Consider the following 12,907-nt stretch of genomic DNA (forward strand, 5'->3'; position numbering starts at 1 on the left):
TAGTTAGCTAGGGCGTGGCAGGGACCTCTGGCACGGATCGAGGCCGGGATATAGACGTGACGCAATGCTACACGTGAGGTGTAAGTTGGGAGGCCGTAGCAGAAGTGACGGCTGTGGTATGCGTGCGGGCAGCAGTGCATGGGTGCGCGCCGGTGGCGCTTGCACTTCTGGCCACCCTTGACCAAACTGCTAATAGCTTTGCGCACTTCTCGTCCTTTGCGTCCATGACTAGAGCGCAACCACAATCCGCCTGGAAGCCTGCTCCCCACCTGCCCTAAATTTAAGCCGCCAGTCAATGTACCGTACAACACCGTCCGGCATTCATCTAGTACAACCACGTGCACCACCGTGACAATCCCCATCATCCATCAAGCACACGTACACCTTGTCCCATGGCACTGTGCCAAAGGCCAGGAGCCGGGTAAAGCGCTCGGCCCCACACCGCTCCACGCGCAGTAGTACCACGCAATCCCACGTACAACAAACGCAGCAGCTCTATTAGATCTCTCCTCCGAAGCCGCCGCTGCCAAAGTAGTCCTTGTTGGCGCGTGACTTGGCCTTGTCCTCGGACTTGAGCTTGGGGCAGTTGGTGACACGGTGACCCAGGCCACCGCAGTAGCTGCAGCCCTTGATGCCACTCTTCTCCTCCAGCTCCGCCTGCAAAGGATTGGCAGACGGTGTGGTTATTGGTGTAAGCGCGGGTGTGCTTGGGCATCAAAAAGTGCATCTGGGTTGTGTGTTAGAGAGCACAAAGGAAAAACATCACGCATGACCGTGTACAGCTCTACCCACCTGTGCCTCCAGAGGGTCATCCAGCGCCAGCAGGAAGTGAGGCACACGCTGCTTGGCCTCCCTGGCAGGCACGAGGGGCAAGGTCAAGGTCAAGGGACACAGAGCCGTAGGCAGGCAAGGAACATGAGTGGGGACACGGGCACGGTTTGAGGGAAGAACCCCACGGCCGACCAGAAAATTGCTGGGTTGCTGCCCGCAATGCAATGATGCGTCAGCTACAAGCAGCCTAGCCGCCCTGTCACCTACCACCGCCACCCGCCGCACCCCCAATGCATCCGTCCTAGCTAGCTCGCTGCGCGCAAACTTACTTGAGCAAGTGCTTGAGATCCAGCAGGATGGTCTCACTGCACTGCTTGGTGTTTATGAAGGTGGTGGCCACACCCGTCTTGCCGCAACGACCCGTGCGACCTGTTTGTGCCAGGAGCCGCAAGTGTGTACACAGGTATTGTTGCATAAACCCGGCGCCGCGAGTGCAGGTGTACCGTGGCACGTATGCAGCGTGTGGCACAGCTGCGTGTGCTAAAGCGACACCATTGCGCCCGGACACCTCACCGATGCGATGCACGTAGTTCTCAATCTCCTCGGGCATGTCGTAGTTGATCACGTGCTGGATGTCCGGGAAGTCCAGACCCTGGGGAAGCGGGAGCGGAGGCGAGGTTGGACGGAGGGCCGCTAGGTGCAGCCTGACGTGAATGTGGCTGCAGCTACGGATACTAGTGCTGCTGATAAGGGCGGCCGCAGGACTCAATTTACACCCAAACGCCGCTTTCAGCACAATGGCGCCTCCTCATCAAAGCCACGCCAAAGCCCTCATATGTTAAGCTTCCTGCTGCCCCACTGGCACTTCATACGTGTGACAAATCACCCCGTCTTGCATGGTCGGCTACTGCACCCTCCTGAGCCCCAGGCAGGTACCTTGGACGCCACGTCTGTGGCCACCAGCACATCGGCGTCGCCCTTCTTGAAGGAGGCGATAGCGGCGTGGCGGTCCTCCTGCGCCTTGTCGCCGTGCACCGCCACGGCCTCCACACCCTGGGGCGGATTGCACGGGAAAGGGTGAGGTGAGGAGCAATCAAAGGCATACGTTGCAGGCACTCTGACACTCTATGTAAGGCGCCCATGTGCCATGCATGTTGCCTGACCCTCACGGAGATCACCCTGCTCAAGCAATTATGCGGCCGAAGCACCCCCGCCCTCAACAACGTACATCGCCGAAGCGTATGCGCGCCCGTAAGAGGCCAGCCCCGCTCTCTGCACACATCCTCCTTACCTGCACCAGCAGATACTCGTGGATGATGTCCACGTCGCGCTTATTCTCCGCAAACACCAGCACCGGAGGGGCGGTCTTCTACGAATGGGGCAAAGGGAGAGTGGCAGCGGCCACGCAGGGAAGGGGGGTTATGAGTAGGGCACGACCAAACTAAGCACGAGCACCGGCACGTGCCGGACAGCTCCACACCCCACGCCACGCACAAACTCGCCCAGCACCCGTGCCACCATCATTACGGGCAGCTCCCACCATCCACCCAATCCACGGACCTGCAGGCACTCCAACAGATACGGCAGCTTGGCTTCCTCCTTGACGTACTCCACCTCCTGGATCACGTCCATGTTGGCGGCACCTGCACACAGGGGGATTACATTCATGACTATTTAAGAAGTGGAGGCGTAGCCAGGAACAGGAGTATAGCACGGACGGAGGAGTGACGGGCGTTTCACAAGGGCGAGTGACAGGGCCCAGAGCGCAATGGTGTGCGCGTACTGCGACTCCCCTTTCTCCAAAAATTCTCACCAGGGCTCTCCTACGCGGCTATGCCCCTCACCTGCTCGGCCCACGTTGACCTCCACTGGGTCCACCAGCGCACTCTCCGCAAACGCCTTGATCTTGGCGGGCATGGTCGCGCTATGAGAGCGAAAAAGAGGGGCAACATATTGATAAGCACGGGTACTTGCATGCCGGGTCACGAGCACACGAGGCCAGCTACTGGTGGGGCTGACCCAATCGCAAGCGCCCCGTCATCCTGAGGAACCCTCTCCTCCTCCAACCCCGCGCACCTGAACATGAGTGTCTGCCGCTGCCCCCTGAAAAAGGACAGAATGTCGCGCACGTCGTCCTCAAAGCCCACCTGCCCATAGCAGGAGTAGGATAAAGAGGTTGATTATGAGCATAAAGGCAACCAAAATGCAAACACAAGGACCGCACCAGATGCAAACACAAGGACCGCACGCATTGGCCTGTGGCATGATACACACGCAGCCTATGCCCCTCCTCCGCATCGTGGACTGATTCCCTCGGCTCTGTCCGGCTGGTTCGTCACAATATTCACTGCCCCTCTTCTCCCACCATCCGTTCCACCACCCATGCCCGTACCTCCCCTCCCTTCTCCTCCCTGCCCATGCTGGTGCTCCCGCATCTGCCCACCTGGTCCACCATGCGGTCTGCCTCGTCCAGACACAGGTAGCGGCAGATGTCCAGGTTCATGCGCTTCTTGTGCAGCAGGTCCTGAACAGGCACGGCAGGGCACATGGGACACAGGCGCACGGGGGGGGGGGCGCAGGTGGGTTGGGACCGCATGTGGTGTGGGCCATGTGCAGCGGCGGTGGCGGCTGAAAACTGCATGGGGCGCGGTGATCGATGCTTATGTGCAATTACAGTTTGTGCGTCTTGGGAGGTAGCCTTGCAAGCTGGGGGAGCGATAAATTCGTGTGGGACTCACTAGCTACGTAGGAGTGTGCTCGCCCGATGCGCGCGTTTATACATTCAGCAGTCTCTCTTGGGTCCTTGCTCCCAAAGCAGGCACGCATAGATATGCGTAATGCCAAACTCAGGGCGCCAGGTGCCGGCCTGCTCCTCCCTGTGACCAGCCTTCCCCAGCAGTTGCCTCCCGAGGGGCATGCCCAGACGCCCACCTTGAGGCGGCCGGGTGTGGCCACCACGGCGTGCAGCCCCCGCCGCAGCGTCTCGTACATGGGCTTGGGGTCGATGCCGCCGATGCACAGCATCACCCGCACCTCCGGGTAGCGGTCCGCGTTCAGCGCCTGAGGGGAGCGCACGTGGGTTAAAGAGCGCTTTGGCGAGGAATAGTGTAGGATACCGGTATTGCGCGTGCATGCGCGTACTGTGTGCGCATACACACACATATACACTGGCCCCTAGTGCTTTCCTAACACAAACGCACCCACAGGCTGTGTGTGATTCTTCCCTTGGGCCACACGTACTCCCGCATACGTTCTGTACCTGGCAGTACATGTCGGCGATCTCGTACGTCTGTGTGGCCAGCTCGCGGGAGGGGCAGATGACCATGCCGATGGGGCCCTCGTTCTGGCCAAGCGGCATGCGCATCTCCTCCTGCGCGCGTGGAGTGGGGAGACAAGCGTGTTGGTGGTTGGTGGGGTCGCACTCCAAGGACAAGCGTGCCGCGCATCCCTGCCCGCACCCCCACCTGCAGCGCGATGAGGATCATGGGCAGCGTGAACACCAGCGTCTTGCCTGTGTGGCGGTGATCACAAGGGATGAGCGGCGTTGAGGGTAGATAAGCATAAGAATTTATGTCGAGCGGGCAGGGGTTTGGCAGCTGCATAATGACGGGGCTGCAAGTGGCTGCACACACGTCCACCGTCTCCACAGTTTCTTCCCGAAACACACCCTACACCCGCAACCATGCCTTCCCGACCCACCGCTTCCGGTGGACGCGATGCCGATCATGTCGCGGCCGCTGAGCGCCACCGGCAGGCCTTGCATCTGGATCTGCGTGGGCTTCTTGATGCCCTTGCTGGCCAGCACCCGCAGCACCGCAGGAGGCAGCTTCATGTCTGTGTATCAAGCACACGCGAAGGGACAATGTAGTGTGTCAATGTCTGTGCGTCGTGATGTGGTGGGCTGCGAGGTTGTACCGTGCAGGCGCGCCCGGAAGGGTAGCGAAAGGAAAGGGGCGGCATGTCAGGGCACGCGCGACACGGTTGTGCGCGCAGATTTTGACCTCTGGAATCGGATGCACAAGCGGATTCGGGACGCGAGCCAAGTCAAGTCACACGTGTACGAAACGTTCTCCTACCCGCGAAGCTGGGGATGGGCGGTGGGATACTGCGGCCATCGCACACGATGCGCAGCAAGTCCCGCAGCTGTTGCTGCAGGTCCTGAGGAATGCGGCGGTAGCGCAGCGGCGGCTTCCAGCCCGTCCCGATGGAATGAGTGTACTCCACACCCTGCAGGCCGGCCACGTTTCGTGGGAACGTGACGGACAGAGCGCGTTATCAATGTCATACGCAAGAACCCTTACCTCGCCCCCAAAACGCCAATGCCACAGCTCCGGCTTTGTCTCCAATACGTTTGCCTGACGTACGAATGTCCCGAGTCCATCCCGCTCCCACTCCACATTCGGCCTGCATCCTGACCCCGTTGCCGTGCCCCGATCCTTCTCCGGCTCCCGGCCACTGCCCGCATGCTTTCCTGCCCCACCCTGCTGCCCCGCCCCTCCTCACCGTGGCCAGCTCCTTGACCGCCTTGAGCGCCTGCTTCTGCAGCGCGTGCCGCATAATGTCCTCCTCCTCTTGCAGCGCAGCCTGGGCTTCCGTGGGCGCACCCGTCTGCTTCAGGTTCCTGCGCAACAGACAGGTTGGGATTCGGCCGCAGAGGTTAACACCTGGCGGGTTGGGTTACGTAGCGCTGTACTACGCCGGACGCCCAGCCCTGAATACCTGACGATAAACATCTGCAACTATTACTTCCATCCCTACGAATGCAGTCCGCCCCCGCTGGTCCCTGCGGCCCCACCTGGCTGTGATGACCAGCAGCGACTCCTTGGGCCGGTCGCCAGGCGGCTCACTGCCGGCCCGCCCGCCGTTGTCAGGCTCCGCGCTGCCCGCCCGCCGCCCACCCTGCCGCATGTGTGAAAGAGAGGAGGCGTGTGTGCATGTGTGCAGGGTACGGCAGCCAGGTAGGAAACCAATCGCAGCAAAGCCAGGCTGCTGGGAGCTACCTGTCCCGCCGCCTCCACAATATCGATACGAGCGTGCAACGTTGCTCCACATTGGCCATGCGACCTTTCGTCGACCAGCACCATCGTTGCCCCGCAAGCTGGCAGCTTCTGTAGTAAAACCCTTCCCAGCCTCGCTGTTCCCAAGCTGCGCTACCATTTTGGAACACCCTGCATTCTCGTCGACTGACTTCCCGGCCTGGCACTTCCCCCACGCCAGGCGATCCCTCACCCGCAGCAGCGCGACCAGCCGGGACTCCTCCGCCTCCCTCCGCTTGCGCAGTGGCACATACTCCTGCCTGTGCACACCATGACCAGAACGTGGGCCAGACTGGTCAAGGGCCGCCAGTAAACCATGACCAGTGCCCCCACGATGTGCAGGCAACACCCCGGCACGCACCCCACACACACCCTTCCCCTCCTCACCCCTCATCGTCACCGTCCTCCGAAAGCAGCATCGGGTTCTCTTCTTCCTTGTCGAGCTCGTCCCGCCGATACCGCTTGACTGGCCGGGCGGCATCTCCATTACCGCCTGTCGCTGCTCTCTGCTCTGAAGCCTCACCTCTCATCGTATCATCCTCCTGAGCCATGGCAGCTACGGCCTGGCCACCCGGAGGCTCGCCGGGCGGCTACTGGCCAACGAGCAAGGTTTGCGAAACCTAAATGCAATCAAAGACTTAACACTACCAGGAGGAACAACTAATTGCTTTAAAATGTACAGAAGATTGTGAAACGAGCAAGCGCACCCGAAATCTCAACCGAGAGGGTATCGCCACGAAACAAAGCACAATGCAGGGTTGCCGTAAAGTAATGAGCAGAGGAGAAATGTATGGCACCAACTCTGCTGGTGATAAGAGGCTTGTAAGGACAGTTCTCGGGATTGGTGCGGGATGAATCCTTGTTGGCTGCTCAAAAGGTGGCCACAAATCCAGGAAGGCAAATGCATATCAATGCTGCACGTGTTGGGGGCATTCGGGTTGTGCTGCAGGCGACCGTGTGCCGTTGGGGTGGGATGGCGCAGCTGGGGCGGCCTCCGCCTTTCCCAGCAGTGCCACCCGACATCCCCCTTGCAGCCAGTTTTGCCCCTCGCCTCAGACTTTCAGTCAAATGACTGACCACTTCGATTCAACCCGACACAATACAAGGCGATGTATTAGCGTTCCCCCTCCACCCACCCTACCCGGTAGACCCCTGCCCCTGCCCGCTAGACCACGGAGCGATGGGGCTCGGCGATGAGTCGAGTGAGGTCGACGACGCCGTTGCCCCGAAACTTGTGTGGACCATTACAATCAACCATGAAGCCGATATTACTGAATCGGCATTCTCCATGCATACGCACCTGCTGCGCGGAGTCTGCCGCCATGCTGAGCAGTGAGCACGTCTCTTCTTCTTCTTTGCGATCATTGCTGGTGGTTGTGGTTGCTTGTGACATCGAGATAATCCGGAACCTCAATTGGGTGCTGGCGTCGTTGGGAGTTGGGCCCTCTGTCAACCGACCCCCTGTACGCCCGCAGGCGTGCGCCCCGGCGCAACCACACGCATAAGCGCCTCCTGCTATGCCGCCGCGCCACTTGGAGCTCGGCTGGATGGCCGCCGGGGCGTGTGGCATGTGGGCTCGCTGCGCCCTAACGGCTGCAGCATCCTGCCGTTGCAGCGCTGTGTTTACGCCAACGCCGCACCTGCCGGCAAGGACTCTGGCGGCTCTGCCGAACCCGAGCCTGCCCCCTCCAGCGCCGGGCGCCGTGGTGGAAAGGGCGGGCGCGGCTATGCAGGCGCGGGCGCAGGGCCGCGGGCGCGTGGGAGCGCCCCCTCTGCGGTGGCTGCGGCGGCTCAGGCGGCAGCAGATGCCCTGTTCACAGACCCCGGGGCTGGACCGCTGGCACCGCAAGTAGGGCCAGTGGCCATTGCCGACCTGGGAGGTGGGTAGATGTGGATACGAGTGCAGCTTGTGTGGGAGGGGCGGCTGGCATAGGCATAGCCAAGGACTAGCAGCACACCGCCACCGGTTGGTGATGCGCCGGGGGTCGAGTGAGCATGGAGGGTGGGCATGGGTGGGTGCACCAGCTCTACTCCTCTGCACGTCTCCCAGATTCCTTCTCAGTGCACTGCGCTACCCGCATCCGCGTCTCATCTGCATCCAATGTACAGACGGCCGCGGTCGCGGGCTGGTGGCCAGCCGCACAGTGCAGCCCGGCGAGCTGTTGCTGGCGGTGCGGCCCCTGGCGCTGGCCTGGGATGACGGTCTGGCGGCGCTTGGATCCAGCCTGGCGCAGGATCCGGTTGGATCCGAACCCACCCCTGGCACACCCATAGATGAGGATCTGGATCCAGATCTGGGCCTGGAGGATGCCAAGTTCCTGGGGCTGCAGCGGCAGCTGCTCAGCAGGAGGTGGGCGAGATGGCGTGCAGAGGGCTGGCGTGAGCTCGCAAGCTACGCACCGTATGGGAGCAACGGGCAGTTTCAGCACGGTTGCTCATGGCTGACGTCATTGGGGCGTTGTTGTGGTGGAACGACGTAGTCCGTAACAGCAAGGAGGAACGCTGTGTTTGGCCACATGCCCATGTGCAGGTACACGCTGCGTGAGGCCGAGTGGTTGGCCTCCCTGTGCGGCCTGCCGCCCGTGTCCGAGGAGGGGCAGGAGCAGGGCGGCAAGGCGCCAGAGCTGCCGCCCGCCCCGGCGCTGGAGACGGTGCTGGCAGTGGGCACTGACACGGTGGAGCGACGGGTGTGTTGGTGTGTTAATGTGTTGGAGTAAAAGCAGAGACATGATGCGCATATTTGCGATACTGCATGTGCTAGCAAGGCGCAAAGGAAACGGTTCACACCGTGCATATGTTTGCATGGTATGTTGAGGCTATTGGCGATGCACTCACCGGACGCTTCCATGCTTTTCTGAGCTCGCGTTGCTGTCGCCGTCATCCTTACCACCCTCAGGACGTGCCGCTTCCGGACCGGCTCCGCAATCGGGACATTCTGGCGGATGTGGTGCAGGTGCGTGGCAGGTCCAGATGCAACTGGCTAGGGCGGGGTGGGGTTCCGCTGCCGGACTGGGACGGATCGGAAGTGCCTAGTATAGGGCCATGCACGCCCAGAACTGCTTGACACCCTTCGCACATCGCGCGATTGGCGGGCACACAGCGCTGCCAACCAAGGCATGTTTTCTACTCACACGCAATGCAGGCCAATGCGTTTGCGCCGGACGGTGGCTGTGAGGACGCGGATGCGTACTGGGCCCGGCGGCAGGTGGAGGACGTGGCGGTGGGGCCGATGTCGCCCGATGACGAGTACGCAGCGAAGGTGCGCATGGGAGCGCAATGCAGTTCCTACAGCTTCCAAGGACACACGGTTATGGTGTTGGGTCGTGGCCTTCGACTTGCGGAGTGCGCTGTCAGAGATAAGACTGCTGCAAAGTGTTATACAGACGTCGGTGTTGCCACCCGTGCCTCTCACTGCCCAGGTGGACGCTGGCGACGGCGATGACGGCTGGGAGGGCGATGAGGAGCCGGAGCCTGCAGGGCCGCGCGCGGGCCCTCTGGGCGTGTGGCCGGGCGCCTCCCTGCTCAACCACAGCTGCATGCCCAACACAGTGGCCTTTGTAGTGGGGTAAGCGCCTTGGTCAGGTCCGCGAGAAAAGGAGAGGGCAGGCCTTACGTAAAGCTTTTGGGTGTAGCGGGCTGGTCAACAGCATAGGACAAACACCTCCCCGCCCTGACGCATCACACCAGCGCGCCATGCCCGCCCGCCTCTGCAGGGACACGCTGTTTGTGCGCGCGGCGCGCAAGGTGGCCGCCGGCTCTGAGCTGACCGTGTCTTACCTGCCTGTGGGGGGCGGCGCCGACACGTCCGTCTTTGGCAGCGAGGCAGGCGCTGCCGCGGACGACGACGGCGAGGGTGCAGCGGCCGAGTATGAGGGAGGCAGTGGGGGCAGGGGCACGCTGCTGTCGCCGGTAGAGGTGCGGCGAGCGGCACTGGAAGACAGCTACGGCTTCGTGTGCGGCTGCGGCCGCTGCACCACGGAGGAGGGCCTGGTGAGCGAAGTTTTGGGCAGGAGCAACGAGCCTAGAAGGGGCGGTTTCGGCAAGATTGATTTGGAGGATTTTACGTGCGTGTTTGATGGGCACATACCTAACAGTTGCGTGGTTTGGCGCGCAATGCGATAACGTTCCCTCGTTGGCCGCCGTTGCAGGACCCCAAGCTCAGGGCGCTTATCGCCGACATCGCGGACAGCACTCAGGGGCTGCGGGAGGACCTCGAGGTGGGGTGGCAGAGGCCGGTGGGACACAGGCTTGCATGGCATGGGACGCATGCGTGTGGTGTACAGGCGGGCCCCAGGAGCCAGGGGCATGGACTTTACAAGCGGGGTTGTTGGATACGGCAGTGGAAGGTGCGCTGATACCTAAGCTCGGTTCTGATACATTTTTGTGTGCCTTGTGTTTTTGGGAGCACAGACTGCGTTGGCGTGGGCGGAGGTGGCACCGGACGGGGAGGATGACGACGAGGAGGATGAGGACGAGGAGGAAACCAAGAAGCCGACCAAGAAGAAAGGCAAGCAGCAATCGACAGAAGACGACGATGAAGAGGATGAAGACGAGGCAGGCGGCGCAACGAGTGGCAGCAAGCGGCAATGGCGGAAGGCGGCGGCCAGGTGCGCACTGGATGCATCGTTGCAGATGAACGTGCGCTTTCCTTGTCACGAGGCAGCACATGGAATATCTGCGATCTGTGCCTTCTCAAACCGCGCCGCTCGCCCACCCGTTTCCCTGCGTGTGCCCTGCGCCAAACGATAAGCAACGCAAACTTGCATGCTTGCAGTGTGGTGTCCCAGGCGGGCGCCTATGTGGAGCTGATGGACGCGGCCATGGGCAAACTCAAACTCAGCATGGCGGAGCAGGAGACGGCGCAGGTGCGGCGTGGCGCCAGCGGTTGCTATGAGAGGTGCATTCAAAGTTAGGCACTACTGCAATTAGACACTACTGCCTGACGCCTATGAGCTGACCACTCATCCCGTCAAGCCATCACACCTCATTGTGCATCTCGGCATGCCCCTGCTTACTGCGCACCCATACGGTTGCCCACGCGCTCGCACACACCATGGATGCTCCTTGTGCGTTTACACATGCACGCGCAGTCGGCGGTGGTGCCCCTGTACACGGTCCTGTGGGCAGCGCTGGCAGCACGTGGCGAGATCGAGCCGCCGCTGAGCGAGATGGTGGCCTCGCTGGTGGGCAGTGTGGCCCCCGGGTCGGCAGACCACCTGTGGTGGCGGGCTAATGCGCTGGAGACGGCGCAGGTGGGTGCAATCGAATGCTGGACAGGAAGGCAGGGTGAACGTCTGGGGGCATGTCTGCTGGGAAAGCACTGCCCTCTATCCTGGCCTGGTGCGATTGGACTGCCGGTGCTTGCTCGCTGCAGATTTCATGCCTGCCCTATGTGCTGTGACGTGATACGACGGCCCGTCCGGCCGCCATGCCCTGCAGATCCTGGTGGCTGAGGAGGAGATGGAGGCCGCAGCGGCAAGCACCATCGTGCGCGGCGCCAAGGCCGGCTTTGGCGGCTTCAAGCGGCCCGAGGACGACCGGGTGGCCAACGCCGGCAACCGCTGCAGCGCCGCCTTCAAGATACGGTGCGTACGGTGCGAGTGTGCGGGCGGTGCGGTTGAGAGCGGCAGAGGTTGATGGAGGTGTCAGGGCGCACCCGTGCCGGATCCTTCTAAAGTGTGTCAGGTCATGTACCAGTCTTTGTGCGAATAGTTGCAGGCAGGTGGTAAGACCTGCTGGCTTGCCACGAGGAGCCGCACTATGTACAGACTCTCATTGCTGCGAGCTGGCAGCTAGCCCCAGTGCAATGAAAGCTCGCCTGCCAAGTGACTGTGCGTATATGTGCTGTCGATGTGTGTCCTCCATGCAGGTACGGCCCCATCAGCCGCCAGGTGTACAAGGCGCTTCTTAAATCGCGGCGCGAGCGTGATGACGCTGAGGGCGAGGCGGAGTAATGTGCATGAGGAATGCATGTTGGAACAGTGTAGACAGCAACGTGGCCTGTTGGGGGACACGTAGCGCTGACCGCTAGGCAGTTTACGTGATGCGTGAGACGGGTGGTCCGTTGTACGACGGTGCCTGAATACGGTAATGCAAATGCAGTTGGCACGTTGGCATCCGCACAGTCACAGGTCCACAGCAGTGTTGGTTTGGTGTGCGTACCGTAGTTCAGCACCTGCTGCTGTAATCTTCCCGGGTGTGCGGGCTTCAGGCCTTGGTCCTTGGGTACTATTTTTAAACGGGGCGCATGGCTACGTACAAGGGGCCTCGGTGCATTATTGCTCTTCTGGGGCCGGCATGCGCTGGCGGACCCAGACAAGCATGCATCTGGCGCCTATAATGCTTTTATCCTCACGGGCTGGTAGCCCTGAGGTAGCACGACCTCATTTGGGGCGCCGCACCCCTGCCCATTTCCCGACGCGCCAACGCAGCGTCCCCTGGCGTCCCCGCACAGCGTTTGTGAGCAGAAACGAAACTTGAGCACTCCTGGACGGCGAACAGTCGATGTACAGTCGGACAGTGGGCCAAAGCAGTCACTGACTATTCGGCGTCCGCGCTACAGCGAATTTATCAGTGCATTGGGAGCGCACGTGCAGGCGTCCAGGGCTCACGACTGCGCCAAATGTGCCTGCCCAATCAGTGCCCATCCTCCACTGGTGCGAATCCTCTCAGGCTTTCAAACCTGGACGTAGGCCAGGTGGCAAGTTACCTGTTCAGGAACTTCCGCGAGGAAACTTCATGTAAGACACATGCGTGAAGTGACCCTGCATCGACTTTACTAAGGACATTCGATCCCATGGGTTGATCGTGGTGTATTTGGCGTTCACGATAATGATGGCGACACACGATACTCCGCGGACTGATGCTTGCGTCTGTTCGTGGAAAGGACGTGACGCTTGGGCTTGTGTTGGCAAAACGCTGTCGCAGTCACGTGTGGTTGCCGTGCCCATGCTACTGCGTGCCATCCATCGGCAGCGGTCGACAGCTGTAGTGGTCGGTAAGATGGCATTGGTAAGATGGCATTGGATTGAAACTGGGGCATACTGCACGGACTGAGACACATGCGATGCGGGTTGAAGTGGGCTGCTGGCCGGGGCGCA

At 61.3% G+C, this 12,907-nt stretch overlaps 2 protein-coding genes across 2 annotated transcripts; one reads left to right on the top strand and one right to left on the bottom strand.

Annotated features, from left to right (window-relative positions):
• Window positions 1–51: 51 nt before the first annotated feature.
• On the bottom strand, window positions 52–6,711 carry CHLRE_07g334200v5 (uncharacterized protein). The gene is made up of 19 exons (XM_001700060.2): window positions 6,195–6,711; window positions 6,001–6,067; window positions 5,567–5,670; window positions 5,275–5,392; window positions 4,848–4,998; window positions 4,471–4,605; window positions 4,236–4,282; window positions 4,031–4,141; window positions 3,703–3,831; window positions 3,215–3,295; window positions 2,848–2,918; window positions 2,616–2,695; window positions 2,332–2,414; window positions 2,063–2,140; window positions 1,708–1,824; window positions 1,345–1,423; window positions 1,101–1,200; window positions 793–853; window positions 52–657 (listed from the first exon to the last, which is right to left on the bottom strand). Exons 1-19 carry the CDS (start codon window positions 6,356–6,358, stop codon window positions 499–501), a joined length of 1,935 nt encoding a protein of 644 aa, XP_001700112.2. The 5' UTR covers window positions 6,359–6,711; the 3' UTR covers window positions 52–498.
• A 170-nt stretch (window positions 6,712–6,881) lies between these two features.
• CHLRE_07g334250v5 (uncharacterized protein) lies at window positions 6,882–12,843 on the top strand. The gene is made up of 14 exons (XM_043064240.1): window positions 6,882–7,139; window positions 7,283–7,687; window positions 7,917–8,157; window positions 8,338–8,494; window positions 8,704–8,760; window positions 8,950–9,066; window positions 9,227–9,372; window positions 9,521–9,797; window positions 9,956–10,024; window positions 10,218–10,414; window positions 10,582–10,672; window positions 10,898–11,059; window positions 11,247–11,392; window positions 11,677–12,843. The coding sequence occupies exons 1-14, from the start codon at window positions 7,064–7,066 to the stop codon at window positions 11,759–11,761; spliced, it is 2,226 nt and encodes a 741-aa protein (XP_042922808.1). The 5' UTR covers window positions 6,882–7,063; the 3' UTR covers window positions 11,762–12,843.
• The last annotated feature ends 64 nt before the right edge of the window (window positions 12,844–12,907 follow it).

This window comes from Chlamydomonas reinhardtii, chromosome 7 (genome assembly GCF_000002595.2).
Source record: "Chlamydomonas reinhardtii strain CC-503 cw92 mt+ chromosome 7, whole genome shotgun sequence".
NCBI lineage: Eukaryota > Viridiplantae > Chlorophyta > Chlorophyceae > Chlamydomonadales > Chlamydomonadaceae > Chlamydomonas > Chlamydomonas reinhardtii.

What these genes read in the sequence shown, in the direction of transcription:
- CHLRE_07g334200v5 (XM_001700060.2), bottom strand. Translation starts at nt 6,358, where the DNA reads ATGGCTCAGGAGGATGATACGATGAGAGGTGAGGCTTCAGAGCAGAGA. An exon ending in CGGCAGACACTCATGTTCAG is followed by an intron (nt 2,696 to 2,847) that starts GTGCGCGGGGTT and finishes TCGCTCTCATAG; the next exon opens with CGCGACCATGCCCGCCAAGA. An exon ending in ACGAGTATCTGCTGGTGCAG is followed by an intron (nt 1,825 to 2,062) that starts GTAAGGAGGATG and finishes AATCCGCCCCAG; the next exon opens with GGTGTGGAGGCCGTGGCGGT.
- CHLRE_07g334250v5 (XM_043064240.1), top strand. Translation starts at nt 7,064, where the DNA reads ATGAAGCCGATATTACTGAATCGGCATTCTCCATGCATACGCACCTGC. An exon ending in ATGACGAGTACGCAGCGAAG is followed by an intron (nt 9,067 to 9,226) that starts GTGCGCATGGGA and finishes CTCACTGCCCAG; the next exon opens with GTGGACGCTGGCGACGGCGA. An exon ending in GGCTGCGGGAGGACCTCGAG is followed by an intron (nt 10,025 to 10,217) that starts GTGGGGTGGCAG and finishes TTGGGAGCACAG; the next exon opens with ACTGCGTTGGCGTGGGCGGA.